The 23,559-nt window shown below is 36.8% G+C and overlaps 1 protein-coding gene across 1 annotated transcript; it reads left to right on the forward strand.

The window, feature by feature from the left end:
* Positions 1–206: 206 nt before the first annotated feature.
* On the forward strand, positions 207–21,647 carry CCNI (cyclin I; the record flags this gene model as incomplete). Its single annotated transcript, XM_084234128.1, is given in 9 exon segments — positions 207–284; positions 4,432–4,436; positions 7,148–7,202; positions 7,204–7,305; positions 11,680–11,808; positions 14,273–14,347; positions 14,496–14,636; positions 14,919–15,149; positions 20,955–21,647. Coding segments are annotated over 9 exon segments (1,260 nt in total). The 3' UTR covers positions 21,399–21,647.
* Positions 21,648–23,559: the final 1,912 nt, after the last annotated feature.

Consider the following 23,559-nt stretch of genomic DNA (forward strand, 5'->3'; position numbering starts at 1 on the left):
GGCGGTGGCGGCCTTAGGTCCGGGGGCGTCATGGAACTAATTCGCTGACCGGCCCAGTGGCCGCAGCCGTGCATCCCACTCGAGCCCCAGCTCCCGCGCCCCCTGGCCCGGTTCCCCCTCTTCTCCCTCCTCAGTCGGCCCGGTCCTCGTCCCGCGCGCCCCGCCGCCGCGCGCTGAGGAAAATGAGGTGGTAACGGGCCCCCCGGATGACCCCGCGTCACCACTGTGAGGCCTACAGCTCTGCCGGGGAGGAGGAGGAGGAGGAGGAGGAAGAGGAGGAGAAGGTGAGGGGACGGGGGCGGGGGGCACGACGCGTCCTGGCTACCCGCGCTCGCGCGCCCCGGCTTCCAGCCCCCACATTCGTCGCCCCTCAACCCCCCCAACCCCCCCTCCCGTCCCGCCTACCCCGGCTGGGTGCGAGCGGGGGTCCGGGGGCCGCGCGTCCCCGCAGAGGCCCGCCCCCCGCTTCCCCCGGCCAGAGGAAGCCTTCGGGACGTCCCCCTCGCCCGGTGCGCGCCGGCGCCCTCGGCTTCTGTCCTGTGTGAAAACTCTGCTGTGCTCCCTTCAGGGCCCGCTTTTTTCTTTTGTCAGTAACTTTTTTTTTTTTGTAGCTACAGCAAATTGTCTGCTCGGTGGAGTGTTGTTCCAGGCCGAGTGAGCCTGTGTAATACACAAAGAAGGGGACACACCCCCGCCGTTCGACTTCAGGGCTCTTGCTGGAGCCCAGGGAAGATGGTTTTACTTTGCCAAGTGCAGGGACTGCCAGCGAGTGGGTGGGCCGACGGTGGTGCGGGAATTCGGGGGAAGGGAACGTTACCAGGGTTTGTGTGGGTGCAGGAAATTGTCGAGGCGGCCACTTTTTGAGTTGCGCCGAAAATTTGAAAAGAGCAGAAGGACCTCTACTGAGCGAGGGGTTCCATTGCAGATCATTTTGGCAGGCTTGGGGAACCGGCTAGCGAAAGAGTGGAAGGTATCTCTCGGGAGGTAGGATTGTAATGAGACTGAAGCTGTTTGAATGTCAAGCTAAAGTATTTAACTTTTATTCGGTCTGTGGGGAGCCACTCAATGTTTGAGCTGCAGAGTGTGACATTATGATATTAACGCCAACACTGAGGCTTAGCATCTGGCAGACTGTTCTAATTGGTTTGCAACTCAGTGATTCCTGGCAAGGACTCGTTGAGGCAGGTAGTAGGAGCCTCGTTTTACAGGTGAGGAAAACTGAGGCGCCTTCAGATTAAGTAATTTTCCCCTTAGATGACTCAGCTAGAATGGGGGGGGGGGTCCAGAAGGCTAACCAGAACAGTGCATGCTATGTAGTTTCTTCGAAAAATGAATTTGTTAAAAGAGGAACCATAGTTTACCTGCTTCTCATTTTTCCAGGTCGTTTGTGGCAGAAGAAATAGGAAGGAATGAACAAATAAGAAAAATTGGACAGAATTTAGGTTGGATAATCTGGGACCAGATGCATTTGAGATTCTACTAGAAGTCACTTCATACTGATGAAGAGCTGGATAGTAGCAGTTTAGCATGTGTTGGCGAGGTGCAGTAGAGGTGCGGTTACAGATAATTAAGTTTATGTGACAGTATAGATTGAGTACAAGCTGAGTGTGTACATGTTTCATTCTGATTGTACAATACTTTAAAATGGAAACTATGCACTTTTCTGTGCTTGTTTCTTCTTTAAAATGGGCTTAGTTATATCAATTTTACAAGATTGTGTGAGCATTAGGTGAGTTTATGAAATTTATATATGAACAATCCCTGGCTAAGTAGTAAGCACACACTTTTTTACTTGTTAAATACTTAACAGTGGCAACCTATTACTATCATTTAGGCATCGTGCTGATCTTGGGAACTTGGGTTACTAGGCGGGTCTACACATAATTATCACAGAGCAATTAAATGCAACAGTAGAATAATGTCCAAGTAAGATGTAGGAAGGCAGAGTGCTGTTCACAGACTGATGCAAATGACAAATCTAAAATAAATCTAAGAGAGGATTATGAACTGAGGACATTTTAAGTTGAAGTATGTGGAAAGGCATGGAGATTGGGAAACAGCAAGCTGTTTTGGAACCTGTGGTTCCTTTTTAGACTAGCGGCATAGTCAAGGAGGTAATAATAGAACTTTTGCGTGGTCATATTAATAAGTCCCATATTTCAGAATAGGTACTAAGATTATGAGAAGAGTAATTTCTTAATAATGACATTGTTACTGTTGTATATCTGACATGTGCAGCACTTTTTCTCAAAAGAGCATGAGACTCTGCAGATTTGTGATGTATGCTGTACAATGAGCATTTTATACACTAAGATATAAAGCTGTTTGATAGGTATAGAGAAAGAAGCTATTTCAAATGGGAAGAGGAATGTGAAACTGTCATAAAAGTTGAGAGTGTATGAAAAATTCTTTGTTTTACTTCTGAGAGATTTTTCTTTCTGAACCTTCAAAATTCTAGATATGACCAACAGTGGGCATAAAATAAAACTATAAAATTGTTATTTAAAATAGTAAAGCTATCATAAAATAGTAAAGCTATCTTATAAGTGTGTGGAATCTAGTTCTTAGGAGTCATTATTCACTTGACTCATAATATTTTACACATTAGAAAATGCATGTGTACTGTCAGTAATGGAAATAAAACTAAAGTCCGTGCTTTGTCTACTGTACTAATATTTTGAGTCTTATAAAAAGGAATTAAAAATTACCAATCATATAAACACTTCCATAAATTGTCTTTCTTTGCCTTTTCTACACATTTAATTTTACTTGTAAATAATTTCAGAAATCCTTTACCTGAATTCGCCTATTAATTTTTTAAAAAATATATTTTATTTATTTCTTGGAGAACTGGGGTATAGGACAGAGGTTTAGGGAAATGAGAGGATTCACCAGACACGGAGTGGGGAGCAGAACGGGCAGATTTACTGAAATACAGTGCTAAGGGCAGCAGCTGGAGAGACAGGAGCCGTCTTCTGCGCCCTAGGTGGGTTAGCTCCCTGGCCATGGATTGAACTCAGACTTAACCCCTAGGCCATCAAGGAGGCCCACCTATTAATATTTTACTCCATTTGTTATTTCTCCTCCCTCACTCCACCCACATGTATGTAAGTTGATGCATCATGACCTTTTACTCCTAAATCTTTGGGGGTGTATTTCCTAAGAATAGGGATAGTCTCTTAAAATCTTTAAAGTCATCAGCTTTAGTACATTTCCACATTGCTTGATTTACTTTACTGTCTGTATTCCCATTATGTCAGTTTATCTGGTAATGACCTTTATAGCATTTAATGCTTTGCAGTACAGGATTCTGTCTAGATTCAGATACACCACTTTTCGTTTTTCCGTAGCCTCATTTAGTCTTCCAGGTATGCCTCTGGATCTTTTCAACAAATCAAACTTTTGGTTTCATTGATTTTTCTATTTTATTCCATGAATTTTACTCCTTTTTTTTTTTTTTTTTTTTTTTTGTGGCTTGCTTTGTATATAGTTCACTTTTTTCCAGTCTGTTTCTAGTGTGTCAAAGATAATACTGGTGTTTTAAGGTAGAAAGATAGGTTACTCATTTGAGATCTTTTTTAATGTAGGCATTTTCACATACTAATTTCCCGTAAGTTTGTTACACTGTCTCCTTTTTCATTCATCTCGAAGTATTTTCTAATTTCCCTTGTTACTTGTTTGACCCAGATTCCTTTATTTCAGAAAATTCTTAGGGCACCTAACTATTTGAAAGTCTTACTAAGTGTGTTAATTATAGGATATTGGAGAACAGGATTCCCTTGAACCTGAAATAATAATTCTTTGCTTGATACCATCCTGTATGTCGCCCCTAAAAGTAATTTTCAAAGAATTCATTGTAGGGGAAGAGTAATGACTGGAGACACCTAGCCATTGGGATGAGTTGAAAAGGTTCATCCTTGTGAACCACCCTGTTTGGTTTAGCTAATGGAAATAATAAGCAAGTATGATAAATTTACAAAAGTTTATAAATTACAGGTCAAAATTAGGCTTAGAAGCAGCTCAATCTCCATCCAGTAGGTGTTTCTTCTAAGTATCTTGAGAGATGGTTATCAAGTTAATGCTCCATTTCTAAGGTTAATATTTATGTCTGTTTTAGAAAAGTTAAAGACACTTCTCCAGAGAGGAAATGCAGGTGGCCAACAGGTACATGAAAAAATGCTCAACATTTATAATCAGGGAAATGCAAATCAAAACCACAATGAGATATCACCTCACACCAGTAAGAAAGGCCCGTGTGTGTGTGTGTGTGTGTGTGTGTGTGTGTGTTTAAAATTGATTTATTTATGATTATAAGAACTGGGGTACAGGCCAGAGGTGTGGGAGGTGAGAGGATTCACCAGAGGCAGAGCAGGGAATAGAACAGGCAGAGAGAACGAAGTACACTGCTGAGGGGAGCAGTGGGTGAATCAGGAGAGGTGTGCTACGCCATGTGGGTATCTCCCTGGCTGGGGATTGAACTTGCACTGCAGAAGCTACGGACAGCCTCACAGTGCTGCACTGAACCCCTTGTGCCACGAGGGAGGCCCATGAATGGCTCATGTTTAAAAAACTGACAACAGCACTTGCTGGCGAGGATATGGAGAAAAAGGAACTCTCTTATATTGGTGGGAATGCACACTGGTCCAGTCACTATGGAAAGCTTGTGTGGAGGATGCTCAAATTAGGAAAAATGGATCTATCATATGACCTAGCAATTCTACTCCTAAGAATCTACTCAAATGTCACAAAAACATTAATTTAAAAGGAAACTGGGCCTCCCTGGTGCTGCAAGGTCTTAAGCACCACACTATGAAGCAATCCACAGCCTCTGCAGCACAAGTTCGATCCCCAGCCAGCCAGGGAGAAACCCACATGGCGCAGCAGACCTCTTCTGTCTCAACCACTGTTCCCCTCAGCAGTGTATTTCAGTCAGTTTGCCTGTTCTGTTCCCCACTCTGTCTCTGGTGAGTCCTCTCGCCCCCCGCATCTCTGGCCTGTACCCCAGCTCTTGTATGCATAAATGAATAAATCTTTTTTAAAAAAATGAAACTTGCACTTGTATGTTTTTTTGTAGCACTAATTACAATAGCTAAGATATGGAAACAGCCTAAATGCTCAAAAACAGATGAATCAAGAAAAGGTGGTGTATATACACAGTGGAATACTACTCAGCAGTCAAAAAAGATAAAATGTGCCATTTGCAGCAACATGGATGGACTTGGAATGGATTATGTTTAGTGAAATAAGTCAGAAGGAAAAAGAAAAATAGTGGATGATATCACCAATAGGAGGAATATCGGGAAACTGAACAAAGATTCCAAAAAATAAGACAAAACTTAATAGTCAACTACAGATCTGAGGCTTAAAATAGGGGAGAGGGAGGAAAAGGGATCAAAACGGGTGGGTAGAGCACAAGGGACCATGGTGATGGTTCACAGGTGATGTGGTGGTGGTAGGATATTTACAGGGATTACTCCTGAGAGGAGAAATCAAATACAGAAATGAAAAGCAATGTAAGAAAATTAAAAAATAAAAATATCTGCTTTAGTTGAAATTACAGTAAGTCTGCTCATCTAATTATGGAGAATCTGTAAGAATATCAAGGCAACAAAATTGGAATCTTAGAACATCTCAGTAGAATATAACAGTAGATGGAATTTAAGATGATGACTTTTTAACAAGAAAGAACACATTTAAAATCTTGAATAAGGATGTACCCAACCCCCACCACCACCACCACCAAATGCATCAAAAAACAGTGAAGGAGGACAGGTGGACATTTGTCTGAGAGTGTACTTTAGATAGTCTTAAGCCATTTGAAGGCTTGGCGTGTGAAAAAAGACAGACTTGGGTTGGTTTGTATTGTTTTTGGCCTTAAGGTTAGACACCAACTCTTGGTTGAGTCCCTGCTTTATTTGATACAGTGAATGATTAAAGGATGACATCGGTAGATGCAAAGGAATTTATAATTTAGTGGGGAGATACTGAAGGGCTGATTTCAGAAGGGAGAGCAATCATACCTGATTTGAGAATCAGGGATTCTTGAAAGAAACTGCTTTGCATAGGCCCCTCTGAATAGGGTTTTCATTCTTTGAGTTATCTATCTTTTTTCATCTTAGTATGAAAAATACTTCATGTTCAGAAAATTTAAATAAGCAAAAAGAAGAAAATCAATCCAGTTAACCCGAGGTACTCTGCGTAGGTTAATTAGCAAGTAACTGAAGTATCTGAAGGTGGTAGTAGCTGGAGTTTGAGAGGCATGGAAATTGAAGAAAGGTAGGGTTTTTTCCCCCTCAAATGTAAATTTTTATCAAAAATTTGAACTTTTCATGTGTTTGCCTAGATTTTTTTTTTAATTCCGTGAATCTGTATACATACATAGTACAATAACATAGTTGAAAAGTGAATGGTTATATGGTATATAATGAAAAAAAACAGCGTTTTCCTCATTATCCATTTTTTTTTTTTTTGAAGATTCATTTATGCATACAAGAACTTGGGTGTAGGCCAGAGGGACGGGGGTGAAAGGATTCACCAGAGACAGAGTGGGGAACAGAACAGGCGGATCTACTGAAATACACTGCTGAGGGGAGCAGTGGGCAAGAGGAGAGGTCTGCTGCACCATGTGAGTTATCTCCCTTGCCAGGGATTGAACTCTTGTTGCAGTGGTTGGCAATAGCTGTGGGTAGCTTGGTAGTACTGTGTCTTTAGCCCCTGTGCCACAAGGGAGGCCTATGATCTATAACTTTGTGATCAAGAAGATGAGTGGCCCTTGCAAGATTTTTTAAAACTGTCAACAGTATTTGGGACATGTGCTTCTGAGAATTCCTAGAAGGAAAAAAAATCCATGACTTAAAAATTTTTGATACACTATAACATGTTTTGATCAGAGTCCAAAAATTCTATTGCTATCAATTATGTGACCCTGTTTTTATTTACTTTATGCTTTAAATTTAAAGTGAGAATGTTTTAGATAACCAATTATTGTAACATTTTTAATACATATTTTAAAGAGCTATAAAATTCAGTTACTACCTCATAATTCTTGCTTTGTTTTATTAATTGCATAATGAGTACCAACATTTATACAATGTTATATGTATTCTATAATTAAATAAACGGCATTATGTTATACTTGATTTTATAGGTTAGCGACATCAAGCTGGGTGGCAGGCAGATCCAAAGGATATCATGAAGTTTCCAGGGCTTTTGGAAAATCAGAGATTGTCTTTCCTATTGGAAAAGGCAATCTCTAGGGAAGCCCAGATGTGGAAGGTGAATGTGCCGAAAACACCTACAAATCAGGTAATGATTTCTCTTCACCCTAGACAGGTAACCTTTATTAGAAGTAGATGTAATGTTGCCATATATTTAGAACAGAATTTTGACATTACGTTGGAGACATGCATACTATTAAAGGATAATGCTCTTTTTATTTGAAAAACATCTCCCTCTTTCATTCTGAAACAAAACAAAACAAAATTGTTTTTGTTTGCTTACTTTGTTGTTACCTTGGTTATAGCTTTAGGAGGATAGGTATTATAGTCTCTGTCCTTGTAGTCCAAAACTAACACTAGTAAGCCTTCTTTGTTTTTAGATATGTAGTTAGCCGAGAGAGGCTGAACATACTCAAATTCTTCTATCATTTACTTTTTTTAAACAAATAAATGAAGTTTATCCACCCAAAAGCTTACGGTATAAGATGTCTTATACATCTTTTTATCCCTGGTACTTAGTTAGCATTGTGCTTGGGATAAAGAATAATAGCCAAGAAATTTTTAATATATTTGGGTAAATAGCAAATGTTAAAATTTTTCATGTGTGGTTTCAGTTAACCTTTGTGCATAGGTTATTGAAATCTGTATGCTTTTTCTAATTCTAAACCACTGACATTTTTTCCCAGAGCTGAAGAAATATGTTTTGAATTTATGTACAGTTAGTTATTATTTAGCAAATTGAAGGTTTGTATACCTGAATGAATACTTTTTATGCTGGGGAACATTTACATGTGCTATCACATTGAATCTTTTGAAATTGGTAGTATTCTCAATTTGCTCATGATTTTAGCTAGTAAGTAATAGAAGTTTTAATTTGAACCTGAGATTATTTTCTCCCCATTAAACTTTTGTGTGTGAGTGTATTTGTATTTATGTATATTAGATTACTTGGGGACTCATTCATTAAGTGTTAAGTGACTGCTATACTCCAAGCATTATTTTAGGCACATGGGCCATATCACTATGAGGAAAATTGAAATTCCTATCCTATGTTCTGGCATTCTAGTGAGCCTCAAAGCTTTATTACAGCTGTCTTTAGAATGATTACTTTCTTCCTTCTCCTGCGATCTCTTTGACTCAGCATGTAACCAGCAATAATACACTTTTACAACATGGAATTTCAGGTGATATTCTATCAAGATTCTAGTATATTGCTATATTTTCTCTTAATCTGACCTTTTTCTCTAGGTGATTTAACAAATATTACTGAGGAAATAAGAGAGTATAGAACAGAAGAGTACAGAACAGTGTCAGAACTTTTAAGAAGAATTTACTTAAGGATTCACCCTTAGTGATCAAGTAGAAGTCGTATTTTATATATGTATTATATATTTTAATATGTGTGTACACACACACACACACGTGCGCGCGCGCGCACACGCACGCACACACACACACACACACACACAGGAATATCTTGGTCTCCTGGGCATAGCATGTAAGATAGAGATGGAAAAGAGCTAAAACGCTTGAGCTACTTGCCATAGTAACCACTTAAACATACTTCTGTATTTTAATTCTAGTTCCTTTATTTCCCTTTGCCAGTTCCAGGGACTGGCTTTTTTATTTCCTTTTCCATTATTAACTCTGATTTTCTCCTCTTTCATTCCTTACGGAAGTGAAAATCTTACCTCTAAATCAAACAAGTGTCTGTACTACATCTTTTCTGTTCTTTTTTAAGTGCTAGTAAAACTAGAACAAATAGTTCTAAGCTTCCTTTTATGCTTATTTTCTCCATTTTCCTTCTCTTTCCTTCCTCTTCCTTTAACTAACATTACTTCAAGATCATTCTCTCATTCTTTTCTAATTTGCATCTCTTACTCCCTTGTTAAGGACTATGGTGAGACAGGCATATTATATACCTATCGCTTTCCTTTTGTGTTCTTATCATCTCGTTATGATGGCAGTATTATTTCCTGGTGATCTGACTGAGCTCCCTTGGGTTCTCTCCTTTTACTTTTCTTTACTAATGGCATGTAATAGGCTCACATTAAACATTTGTTAAGTGAATTTGGATTATCATCTTTTTGTAATTCATTTATGTTAGAAAAGTTCTTTTTATATAATAATAGTACTTTCAAGTACATGATAATTTTGTTATGAATTTGGGGGAAAATTAAAAACTATTCAGAGAATCTCAATTTATTTTGTTAAAGAGCTTTTGATAAACAAAGATAAAACCCTGCCTCCAATTATTTATATAATGTTGGTTTATATGAAACTGTAAGGAGACCTTCAAGGCCATTTAATTGTGTGGTTCCCACATAGAGACTCTTAAACTACTGGGCTACTAGGCCTATTTGACTCACCAGGAGGCTTGCTACAGAGATTCCAAGCCCCACCTATATCTGCTGGGCTTGTGATAACTGTGGAAACGAGTATTTTAACAAGCTTCATAGTTTTGCGAGAGGGAGACCTCAACTCCTAGATCTTACAGCCTAACTAGTTTACTTTGTCATATTGAACAATAATAATCTCTGCAGGACATAAATTCCTCCGTTCCTGTATGCACCTAGAACCTTTAAAGTGCACAGTTTCAGTCCCATAAATTGCCTTAAATTTGTTCCTTTTTTGATTTCATGGAATTTTATCACTGAGTCTGAGTATCCATTTCTCTTCTATCCCACCTTGATTTTATTTGAAGTCTGAGGAACTTAATGATAGATTAACATTGACATCATTCCTATACTTGAGTAAAAATGCACAAGTTTGGAAAATTTGGTCTTTTACTTTCTTTGGAAATGCTACCCCCCTCCTCACTTTTTAGCTTTAAAGGTAAAAGTTTAGTTACTGTCTCTTCTGAGAAGCTTTACTCCCCCACTAATCAAGTGCCCTTCCAGTGTGCTCCTTAGCACACTGTGCATACCTCTGTTTATCAGTTTAATGACCTCTCACCAGGAGACTACATTTTAAAATTAAACAGGGAGTTTTTACTCATTGTATTCCTAGGATTTATCCTGATAGATACCTTTTGTTTATCAATATGAACTGAATTAAAATCTAGTCAGATGAATTATGTGTGTGATTAGTTGGTTTAGCCTGCACAAAGAAACTCTTTGTTGTGCCAAAGCTGAAAAGTGACAGAAAGAGGATTTGTAATAAAATAAGAGAAATTAACAAATGCAGTAGCAGATATTTTAATGAATACCAAGTCATGTATTTCTTATAACACTCAAGAAAACCAAAGAGAAAGAAATTCTAATGACATATCTATTTGAAGAGTTTCATTAAGATCTAGCCCCTCATGCTTTAATAACTGTTAATGCATCTCTCAGTGATACGGGATTGAGTAATCAGGAAAAAAAGGTTAACCTATGGTGTCTATGCTTTTGAAGAAGTGAGTTAATTAACACATTTTTAAAGAGATTTACATCAAAAAATGGTTAGGATGAAAAAAACGGTTATGATGATAAAGACTGTATAGAGTTTGTATTAAACTTTCACTTATCTGGAACCTTCACTTACAGAAAATACTTTTTTCTACTAATCACAAATTCATTTCTTTGTAATTCCATAGCAGAACTAGTATTCATAAGGATCTGTTTCATTTATTACTGGTAGATTGTTACTACCTTTTTTTAAAACAGTGCTTTCAAACTCAAAAATGAAAGTATCTAAATTACTGCTTTAAAATGTGCACGTCTAAAAATTAAGCCTATATGCAACTGTTAAAAAATATTTCAGAAGGTTAAAACAGTAATGTTTTATATTTTTGTAATCTCTCCAAATGGCAAATTAGTTCAGGTTAATCTCCCTTTCAGTGTTCATCATCTTCAAATGTGATTTGCCTGTTGTCCCTAGTGTCTTTCATTTCTGTTGATTTTAGTTTTGTTTTTTAATGGATTCTCATTCTTTTATCATAGTCTAATTACGTTCCCTAAGGTGGTTTAATGGATGTTTGCTGCCTTTGAAGAAATTTATCATGTTTTCTTAATCTCAAGAATTAGAAAATTTCATTCCAAAATTTCTTTCAGTTGATTATGATGTTTCCTAAATTTTAAAATGTTAAATTCCATGAATACCTCATCTTAATGGTGGATATATGGTGAGCTGACATAGTGAAGATTTTAAAATTTTATTTATTAAAAAGAATTTTTTAAATTGTGGTAACATTGTTTTACAATGCTGTGTGTGATTTAGGGGAGTAGATTTAGTAAAGATCTTTTAAAAGAGTATTGATTTTAAATGCTGTAACTAGTACATAAAAGTTTTGTCTTCATTTCCTTTGATAGATTTTAGAATAAACAAAAATATTTTTTAGCATATAAATACATTCTGTACCATTTGCTAACCTTATTAATTTCTTTTTTTTCTTATAAATTTCTAAACACTCTTAATGATGACTTGAAACTTTACTTGTTCTCCTTTATATTTGTTTTATTTTTTAATCACTCCCTTATAGACTGTTTCTCCATCCCAGAGAGATGAAGTGATTCAGTGGCTGGCCAAACTCAAGTACCAATTCAACCTTTACCCAGAAACATTTGCTCTGGCCAGCAGTCTTTTGGACAGGTTTTTAGCAACTGTAAAGGTAAATATTTTAGGATATACTTAACATACAGCCACTTATTTGAGGGTCTATGTGCTAAACTAGGGGCTCTACTGGCATATTCTATAAAGTGGAAAGGAGTGAAAAATCTTCCTGGAGGAGACACATGTACCTATAAGAAGACATAATGTGTTCTGCTTTTGCTTTAAGTTTTCAGATACATTTCTAATTGACTTCTGTAATTTTCTCTTTACCACTGGTATTTGTAACCTAGCCTGTGAAATTTGATCTCATGATTTCAGTACAAACCATATAACTTTGACAAAATGTTTAGTACTAGGTCTTTTAATACATGGGTGTACTAGTCATGGACAGTAAATCAGACTAGAAAAGTATAAACCTGTTGCATGCACATTTTCTCTGGCACTATTGAATATTCATGTTGTGTGGTTTTCTGAACAATATATAACTTCTGTTCGGAGTATTACAAGATGAACTAAACTGTCATAAAATAATTGTGGTATATTTTTGTTGAATGACAGCATACTAATACATGAATAGGTTTATATTGTCCCTATTAGGGACAATATAAATTGTTGTTTATTTTCTGTGGAATCAGTCATAGTAGGTCTACTACAGATTTAAAAACAGCAAGTCAGAATGCATTTAACCACAAGGCATGAAAAAGTAGAAAAACAATTCATTTGTTATTTGTATGCCTAAGAAATATGTAAGCTGGAGGAATTATTAATTCAGTGCTGAGGGCTCTTTATTATTAGTTGTAAAAGATAAGTCAGAGCATTACAGAATAGAAGATTTGGATAACCACCCAGTTAAGTTTTGTATTTCAAACTTGTACTCTTACGGAGACTTAAAGAACTAACTCTTAATGATATTAATTGCCTGAAATCTGAGTTATATATATCTACTTTTATCTTAACATCAGTTCCCCCTCTTACTGTTAATGTCAGTTACTCTCACTAAGACTTGGTTAAGCTTTATTGAAATAATCTAAAATGTATTCATAGTTTAAATAAAAGCACTTACAGCAGAACATAAAAGGGCTATATCAGTGAATGGAGGCTCAATCCTAGCTGTGCAGAAAAAATTGCTATGAATTTCTTTACAGTATGGATTCTGAGTTATATCCCTGACTTACTGAATCTAAATCTCACTTAGATGAGATCTGGATGTCTATTTAAAGAAGCAAATACAGATGATTCTGATATAAAATCACACATTTACTGTTGGGATTCTTTTTAACTACTCAATTTATTATTGGTATCCTTAATTTTCGGGGTTGCATTGCTTACTCAAGGTTGTTAACTACTGGGCTTTTTTCTTGTCATAAACTCTGATTATCTCAGGGATATGAATTTGATATGTTGTATACATGGGGGAGGGAAATAAAGTATTCTACAAAACTGTCTTAGCCACAAGATTGGACTTCACTTTCTAGATTCTTGTGTTGTGTCCCTTAACCTCTGAAACTTTTTTATCTGTAAAATGAATACATTACAGACAGGAATAATATTTTATTGAAGTTTTTTCTAGCCCATAATGTCCTGATTAAAATAAATGATTATCTTAAAATTGATGGTATTGAATCAACTTTTATTTCTCATTTAGGCAGACAATTAGAAGATTTCTAGGCAGTGTGCCACTTATACTAGGACAAAGATTATTAACATGTTTATTAACTGATAAGTTAATTAATCCCATACTCTGGTCATCGAAGCTCTCACATTTACGTGGGAATGCAATATTTAAGATATATGTTGAACCAGGGTTTATTGTTTTATTTGTGTTATTTAGTTAACTTCTGTGTCTTTCAGTATAATTGAGCTAAATTATTCTATTATTTAAAACTGGATTTTGATGCTAGATTGGCAAATTATGCCATTAAAGTAGAAAGTGGGCCTCCCTTCTTATAAAGGTAAGGAAAACAGACAAATTCAAGCCCCTGCCTATGTTGTCAAATACAAGAAAGGTATTTTTCCTCCCACTAATTGACTTTATGGTATTTAGGAACTTTTTGTTCTTTTCATAGAATTTGAATATTTAATTTTTGTGTATGTGAACACAATAATTAGAAAGTTTCTACACATGAACTAGCATCCTATACTTTTTTGAAGCATTTAAAATATATTAAGAGTCTTCTTTTTTATATTCTCAACTAATACACCTAGTTTTAAAAATACAAACACAAATATATTTTTAATTTGGGGAATTTTATTCAATAAGTTGTCTTCTAAAATCTTTTCTCTGCTAGATAGAAATAGTTTGGGCTGGCTTTGGTTGAATTTCTGGCAATGGAATGATCTTAGTATTTCCATACGGTCAGAGTTGTAATGTTAGAAGCTTTGATTTTAGAATGCAATTGGTGGGTGTCATTAATTCCATAGAATGGTGTGCATACTTGTCTCTTCTGCATATCTAGCTTTTAAAAATAAACTCTCTTTTTGAAGAATCACTGAAGTTGCTTTTTCCCTCTTCAAAATTTTAGGCCCACCCAAAATACTTGAGTTGTATTGCAATCAGCTGTTTTTTCTTAGCTGCCAAGACTGTTGAGGAGGATGAGGTAAATATTTTCCTTTAAAGACTAGTTATATCTCTTTTTTTGAAATTTTCTCTCCATTTATTAACTTGCTTTCTGTTTCCCAAAAATTGAAAATGAGTTAATTTTTTTGTCTTTTCCTCCCTGCCCTGTTCCCCTTCACTTTGAATAGAGAATTCCAGTACTGAAGGTGTTGGCAAGAGACAGTTTCTGTGGATGTTCTTCATCTGAAATTCTGAGGATGGAGAGAATTATCCTGGATAAATTGAATTGGGATCTTCATACAGCCACACCATTGGATTTTCTCCACATTGTAAATATATCTAAGTCTTCTAGTTTCTCACTTGAATATGTAGTTCTTTTTCAGTAACTTGAAAAGTAGATTGCCCATTCATTAGCTTCGTTATGATTTTTTAGGAAATGTAAAATTGTTGAAATTTAGCCAAAGATCAGAAATTAGAATATATGTAAAAATCACTAAAGCTGTAAACTTTCAGACTTAGAAATTGAGTAATACCTAAGATTATATCAGTTTCTGTACATAATTTACTTTAACATTTAAGAAAACTAGAGTAATATTCTTGTTATTTTTCAGTTCCATGCCATTGCAGTTTCAACTAGACCTCAGTTACTTTTTAGTTTGCCCAAACTGAGCCCATCTCAGCATTTGGCAGTCCTTACCAAGCAACTCCTTCACTGTATGGCCTGTAACCAACTTCTGCAGTTCAAAGGATCCATGCTCGCTCTGGCCATGGTTAGTTTGGAAATGGAGAAACTTATTCCTGATTGGCTTCCTCTTACAATTGAATTGCTTCAGAAAGCACAGGTAAGTGTCAGTCTAATTAAATAGTGTTCATTTTATTTTTTTTGTTTATCTATGCATAGAGGCCAGAGGTCCCGGGGTAGGGTGGTGGTGGTGAGATGATTCACCAGAGACAGAATGGGGAGCAGAACAGGTGGATCCATCGAAATATATTGCTGTGAGGAGCAGCGGGCAAGACAGGAGAGGTCTGCTGTGCCATATGGGTTAGCTCCCTGGCTGGGGATTGAACTGGTGCTGCAGTAGCTGGTGATAGCTTGATGTTGCTGAGACTTTAACCCCTTTGCCACCAAGGAGGCCCCAATAGTATTCATTTTAAGTTTTGTCTTTTATTGGGATACATACAGTTACCAGATGGCTATGACATTTAGATGGAAAAATTGCTTTTGAGAAAAGCATATAATTTATTGTTGGCTGGAAAGTGAAGTATTTGTGCCAAACTTCAGCAAATAGAAGCTATCTTTTCGAAAGAGGTTTTGTCCTGCTAATTCCTGTTATTGCCTAAGATTAGTCTGTAACTTACAACTGCAAATTCCTATAAAATATATTAAGTTTTATCAACCAACTATATAAAGTGTGAGGGTTTTATGGAGAAAATTCCCATTCAAATGGAAAAGTAATAATGGTACTGTATGTCAGCAGTCACTGGGAGTATCCTTATTGGTTCTATTCATGTCATCAGACATCTTAAAGGTTTAGATCTGCTGTAAACTATTACTCTGCCAATTGAGTTGATGAAAGACTTAAGGACCTACTTACCCTTTATAAATCCCTATTATTATTTAGCACTAGTTATTCTGACTTGTTTCAATGTATTTTATTTAGAGAAGACTTAAATTCTGAGCTTAAAAACATAAAATGAAATAATTTTAATAGCTACTATTATTGAATAAAACATATATAAAATACTGTAAAAGAAAACAAGAATAAAACTTGAATTTGGTGTTTTGTTACGATAATTTTAACTGATGATCTTATCTATGTGAGTTGTTAAAGTAAGCGGACATATAAGAAGTATCTCAGTACTGCTTCTCAGCTTTTGAGAATTTCAGGCCCTAGTTTGTGAGCAAAGAAGGGCTGAGTCTTCATTAAAACAGTGATGAGCAGAGCAATATATTAGCAGTATATTAACCATCTGTCTTTGCTCTTTCTTCCTCTTTTTGGTGTGACTCAGTGTGTTCTATATCCCTGGAACATAATATGTTAGTATAGCACAGACTGTTTCTCCTTTACGAGGGAGGTATTTTCTTTTAATAGTATATCTTAGATTGAAGTAATAGAGAAGTATTTCTTTCCATTGTAATACATACTATAATGAAAATAAATCCTAGGAGATATTTTGTGAGAATTTTTAGAAGCTGTCATAAACCATCATGTAAGTGAAAAGTGCAGCACAGAAAATTCATTTTGCCTACCCAGAGTATTGGAAAGTGAAGTTGAGTATTGCTCATTAACATTAGACTATGGAAATGGAACACTAATAGGAAAGCTATTACTACCTTTTTTTTTTTAATTAGAACAAATGACATATCTCTTGATTCCTCCTGCTCTGCGTATTCCCAAGTTGACACAGAGGATATTTTCCCTATAAAGTGTTACTGTCATAGAGAAAGGACAGATTTTGAAGCATAAATAACCAGAGTGTTGTAAATAGCATGTGTATTCTGTAACTTTGAAGCTCTTTTTTATGAATACTGGAGAATTTGCTTATTCTCTTTCGTAAGTCTTCTGTTGCTACGGTGTTCACTGAATTTGAATAACTCTTAGAAATCATTTTGTTTAACTCCTTTATTTTATAGCTCTAATCCACATTTTATAGCTGTGATGTGGGGAACTTGGGGCTTTCTCAGAGCCACATAAGACAACTTAGCCACAAAGAAGACTAAGCCAGTAACTTTCCCAAACCACACAGACCATAAAGGTTCTAGTCCAGTGGTTTTCAGATTATTTTTTTTTTAAAGAACTGGAATCCTTTCCTCTCCTGAAACAAAATTTTGTACACACACACTCCCAAAATACTATGTAATATGTTGGGTTCAGAGTCCTACTCAAAGTGATCTTCCACAAGCTGTTTGTACATAGTTTTAAAAGCATTACTCCATTCTCTTTATGTATATAGGTGCATTCCACATTTATTGGGAAATCTGTGAGCTAGGCACTGGGGACATAGTGGGTTATTTTTTTTTTGTTTTGTTTTAAATATGTCTTTACCCAGTGTATATTATTTGAATTGTTAGGGGAAAGAGAGTTGGAAACAAGGTCCCAAAATGTTAAGAGACTTTGGAACGTGGTCTTAGTAGTTTCCAAAAATCAATTTGCACTGGTGACCAATCCTTATGATCCAGACCTGAGTGGGTCCTGATTGTTCAAGACTGTTCTGTCATTGCAAACTTCACTTGTGTTGAGGTAGGAATATGAGGTCTGATATATTTGTAATTACAAGCGTGACAAGGCCATAGTAATAACAGATATTCCGCCTGGATTTCTGGTTTTAGTTTAGAAAATTCATGCATAAAATTGGTGAGATCAAACCAGAATTACTTTCTGACATGTGTCCTAGGGTCCTGGCAAGAAAAGACTGCCAGAGAGGTCTGTCATAATCTGGTGCTGTAGTGGGCCATTGTCACTAGATCTGCCTATGTTCTCCCTGGATTTGAGACAAAGTATATCAAGTGTTCCACGGTTTGAAGGCAAGCTTCTGTCTCACCTGCCTAGTCCCTCTTTACTCCCCTAACCCCCTTAGCTCTTGTGCTGTTGTTGGTCACTGTTCTGGGATGGCTAAACCATTTTTTTTTCTTACCCCCTTCTCTCATCACTACTTCTATAGCTGTACTCAAGTCTTCTTCCCTGGTAATGTTATCCACCTTTATAATATTATTTCATATTATTCTGCCCTTCTTTCCCACTAGTAATCTTTTTGAATGTCTGCCTTACAAACTTAATGCTATTTGCCCCACCTTTCTTGGTGAGTTTAATTATAGTTGTTTTTCTAGTAAGACATACCTAGAAATGGTTACCATATTGAAATTTGGGAATACCGTCACAGAACATAACAAATGTTCTCTTGACACCCTGCAGTTACAATGAATTCATTTTACGCCCATTTGTTTGTTTGTTTGTTAATATTTTAAGAGTTTCCATTGAAGGACTTATGTCTAAAGTTGTGGTAATTCCAATGTATGTACTGGCTTTGTTTCCTGCATTGAATCTCAACAAAGGTCAAGTTACTTCGTTTTCTTAGAACAAATTAATGTTGTAGTAGATTAGAAGGAATTTATTTTGGACAAAGGACTTGGGTGGAAATACAGTTTGAATAGATGGTATTGATCTGAATAATCTCCAGTATTCTTTGTAGCTCTGTCATTTTTTGACAGTCCTTTACCTCCAAAATACAACTTCCTTTTAACTTGGTTTGCTCACATAGAAAAGATTACATTAACAACCTGAAATAACCTGTTCGTTTTCTTTTCCCCCCAAGATTCTGCTGTGGTATTTATTCCCAGTGACGAAGGCATTAGAATATATTTCAATACTCTTACTTTTCTGGGCCACTGAGTATCATTTACTTAGCTAAAGAATAGTTCCTTAAACTAGGTACTTTTCAGAAATAATTTTTACACTGTGGCTTTTTTCACTTCCCAATTTGTCTTTGACTTCTGTTACCTCTTTTGTAGGTTTCTTGAAGAATTGGCTAGGATAGCAGTTGCTTTAAACAACCTCTCTGTGCTTTGTTCCACTGTTTTCAGCTTGGCTTATCCTAGGGCATATGCTAAAGCCTAACCTACAGCTGTGAGCCTGATCGTTGGGGACTGTCTTAAATATTATATGACTTTTTTCTTTTAAGGAAGGAAAAGAAATTCTAATATTAATAGTATCTTACCCATGGAATGTTATCTAGTATCTTTCAAACTAGAAAAAAAAATCAGTGAACAAAATAGTAGATATTAAAAAATATCATTTTCATATATTGCTTCTATTTGAGGCATTGTTACGTTTATAGTACATGGTAAGTAGCAGCTTTTCATGTTTGTCTTTACTGATACTTTTGCTGGGTAACTGGTAACATATTTAGAGCTAAAATTTTGTGATCAAATATATTCTTGAGGAACAGTTATTTTCCATTTTTTCCCTCTAGTATTGCAAATAGTCATTGCTGTATATTATAGGTTATATAGGGGTGAATAAGATTTGGTTTATAAAATACACAAGGCTGGAAAGTGATCCTTGATAGTTAAATAGTTAAGGTAGACTTCCTGGAGGTGGTAGCTGGTACCCAGACTACCATGATCCTTGATAGTTAAATAGTCAAGGTAGACTTCCTGGAGGTGGTAGCTGGTGCCCAGACTACCATTTTATTAGGTAAAGACAGGATGAGCAAGGGCAAAGTTAGGGCAAGATATTTGCACAATAGAGAGCAGGCCTGTTTAGCAGGAAGGTAGAGTGCAAATTGGGATAAGCTAGGAAATAAGGCTGGAAAGGAAGGTTGGGGTAGATTGTGGAGAGCTTTATTGATAGAAAACTAAGGGATTAGCTTATTTCTGGTAGGCACTGGGGTGCAACTAAAGGAATCTAAATAAAGGAAAAATACATATTGCTGGAGGAAGATTATTTTTGATTAGAGCTAATTACCAAGAGAGTAGGGCAGAGGGACTAAATAACTATTACTAGAGGGACTATTTAACTATTCTTACCTGTAGTATAGGTAAGATTTTTGAAAGCCTTTAGGCATTGTACTACAAACATAGGGAATAAAAATGAACAATACAGTGGTATCGTGTAGTCCGTAAAGGAAAGGTTAAGTGGTTAAATGGATTATTCTTACACAGTACTATAAGGTGGATATAGATGACCCTGGAATTTGGGTATATAGGAGGCAGGGTGACTTCAGAAAGATTGATATCTGGATGTCTTGTAGAGTATGAAGAAATCAGAAAAGCCTCCAAGATACACATTTCTTCCTAGTGTTGTCAGACCTGCATTTTCTATAAAAACAACTTGTCAAAAGTGCTCATTTACTGTTACAACAATTCAAATATTTTATTTTTAAAATTTCTAGCCAGATAGCCCTCCCTAAGTCTCATTTAAATTTTTCCTTGCCTTGGCTTCTTCCTTAAATTCTTTTTATTTATTTGTTTGTTTGTTTGTTTATACAAGAACCAGGGTACAGGCCAGATGCTTAGGAGGGTGAGAGCATTCACCAGAGACAGAGTGGGGAACAGAACAGGCAGACTGATGAAATACACTGCTGAGGGGAGCAGCGGGCGTGACAGGAGAGGTCTGCCGCACCATGTGGGACTCTCGCCTGCCAGCTGGGATCAAACTGACACTGCAAAGGCTGTGGACAGCCTCATAGTGTGGCGCTCAACCACCTGCGCCACCAGGGGAGGCCCATTCCTTAAATTCTTAATGAATTTTTCTGTCTTCACTTAAGAGGTTAGAAGAGGCAGAGAGTGAAGTGGCCTTCTAAATAGGGAGAGTAGACTAAACAAAGCAAATGCTCAATATAGAGCAGTGAACAAAGAGTCTGCTTTCATGAAGATAGCCAGCATTTAATTGCAAATGTAGAATTCAAGTTCCACAAAAAGACTTAAATTAGAAATACTGATGTGGAGGACGTTATTCCTAAGATAAGGAGAGTAGGCTGGATAGAGTTTTGGGTAGAATATGTGAGGAGAGAAAAGGAAGCTGGGAGGGATGGGGCAGCAGGGTGGGGAGGGGGGACCCACAGGGAAGAAAAGTGACTGGCAAAGATGGTAAAGCAGCCTGTGATAATTAATCAGCTTTGTGTCTCCCCTCTCCCCTCCCCCCCAGATGGAAAGCTCCCAGTTGATCCACTGTCGGGAGCTTGTGGCACATCATCTTTCTACTCTGCAGTCTTCCCTGCCTCTAAATTCCGTTTATGTCTACCGTCCCCTCAAGCACACCCTGGTGACCTGTGACAAAGGAGTGTTCAGATTACATCACTCCTCTGTCTCAGGCCCAGATTTCTCCAAGGACAACAGCAAGCCAGAAGTGCCAGTCAGAGGTACAGCAGCCTTCTACCATCATCTCCCAGCTACCAGTGGGTACAAGCATACCTCTGCTAAACGTAAAGTAGAGGAAATGGAAGTGGATGACTTCTATGATGGAATCAAACGGCTCTATAATGAAGATAATGCTTCAGAAAGTGTGGGATCTGTGTGTGGCACTGATTTATCAAGGCAAGAGGGACATGCTTCCCCTTGTCCACCTTTGCAGCCTGTTTCTGTCATGTAGCTTTAAGTGTTAGCTTCACGTACAAAGGTAGACTACTCTGGAAATGGGAATGTGGAGGACCAGCAAAGGCTGTATAATAGGTATCTACCCTATCAGGCCAATGTGAAGTGAGCCAGAAAAAAAAAAAAAAAACACATTTATTTGTGTGACTAATTATAATTCAACATTATTTAAACACTTAAAAGACCAAAAAGAGTGTAAAATTTAAAAGATCTAAAAATTGTTTAAGAAGTAAATTTCTTTGTAGTATTTGTCAGTTCCACCCTTTTCTCTGCTAAAACATAATGTAGATTGCCCGTGTCAAAAATTCAATGTTTTTTAAAAAGTTTCCAAAATTCATAGCTAGCAAACCCTGTTCCTCAGCATCCTGATTTTATTTTCCTCTTGCTTTTGCTTGCTTCATTGAAAACTTAATGAATTTTTATGCATGTTGATCTATAATATATATAATAGCCTGACTTCCACTGATTAGGAAACCCTCAAAATTTTTTAGCAATTTAGTGAGCAAATTATTTCAGTGTGACATCCATGATTCAAATTCAAATTTACCTTGAAAAGGTATTTTGAAATTGCCCCATATAAATCAGAGGTGGTAAATAGAAAAAGAACTCACTACCACGTTGACTTTTATGTCTTGTCTCATTTCAGTTTCTAGAGTTTGGGAATAAAATTGTGTTTTTGTTTATCTTAAAGCTTAAAAGTGGCATGTAATTAGGACACTCTTAGATTTGTTGAAAGCATTTTATGACATTTGTATAAAAGAATTTGTGATAAAGTTAATATATCCAGGTGCTCACCAAAGAAATAAGTAACAACTAAAATTAGTTTCTGTTTTATATTTGGTGACTGGTCAGTTTTCACTCATTCATAATCATTAGGAGAAACTGTCCAGAAGGTGGGGCAGCTCCATGATTTGGATCGATAACATGTATTAACTGAATTCAGTACCCTAGTTTTATGTTAAGCTATTAGAATTTCCTTGGTAAAAATTATTTCCCCTGCCTCCCCAGCCTACCTGTATTTCTCTCAATGACTTCTGGACCCTGAGCTCCCTGTACAGTCTGAAGAAGGCATTGCAGTCAGAACCATGTACTGATGATAAAAAAGCCTCTGGTAGCAATAAAAAGTTGTCCTTGATAATTTGTCTAATTTTTCTGCTTGTTAAGATGTTCAAGTTCCTCATTGCTTAGGTGCCATTTCACTACAGAAACAATAAAAATACCAAGAATATGCTTACAGAAAAGGAACATGAAGATAAAGGAATTTAAATGTGACTAAGGAAATGTAGAATTTATCCTTTACATCATTTTTTCACCTGTGGATTCTGTACCTTCCAAACATTTCTTATTTTAATGGAATTGTTTGTGAGGGCAGGCTTGGATCTTTTGGGGTTGGCTACCCGCTTTTTTATGACCTTATAATCCAGTCAGAGGGGAACCTTTTACCCACATGCAAATAAATACAAGGGAGTAGGAGGGAAGAAAAAAAGATGAACTGTTTTGGGGGTGACGATAGAGATTGGCTTTGTAGACACAATACCACACACATCCTAATCTTCATCTATTCTGTTTTTACATATATTTGTGATTTCTATAAAATAAATGGCCACCCCCCCAACAGATGAACATTTTTATGAAAAAAGCAGTGATAAAATTGAACTATCAGAGTATTTCATTTGTAGTTCAGTAGTTACAGCATGGTCAAAGTTAAAGGACAGCAAAATTAGGTGATCTTCAGATTTTGTAATCTTTTAGCAAAAATTGATGGTCAGTTTGTTTGGAACAGTTTTATTTTCATGGGAAACTGAATTGGGATTGTTTGGCTACTAGCTCTCATGCTTCAAAGCTTATTTTAACCCATAGAGACTAAACGCTTCTGAGCACCCGTTCATTTACACCTCCCTGCACCTGTCCCAGCAAGCTGAGCTACTGTACTCTCCTGGAGAACCTTGTTTCTGTGGACCTGAACTCATGGATTAAGAAAAAGCACAATATTCTTGAACAGCATAACACTTCGTTAAGAACATTTTTGTTAAGACAGATCCTGTTTTATTGACACTATCCCATTAGCCTTGTTACTTGTCTCAAATCTTGACACCACAAACTGCTTTCTTCCAAGATTGGCATACTTGACGTTTATGGATCTCTTCTGGTGCCCCCAA

The sequence above is a fragment of the Talpa europaea genome (assembly GCF_964194135.1).
Source record: "Talpa europaea genome assembly, chromosome: 5".
NCBI lineage: Eukaryota > Metazoa > Chordata > Mammalia > Eulipotyphla > Talpidae > Talpa > Talpa europaea.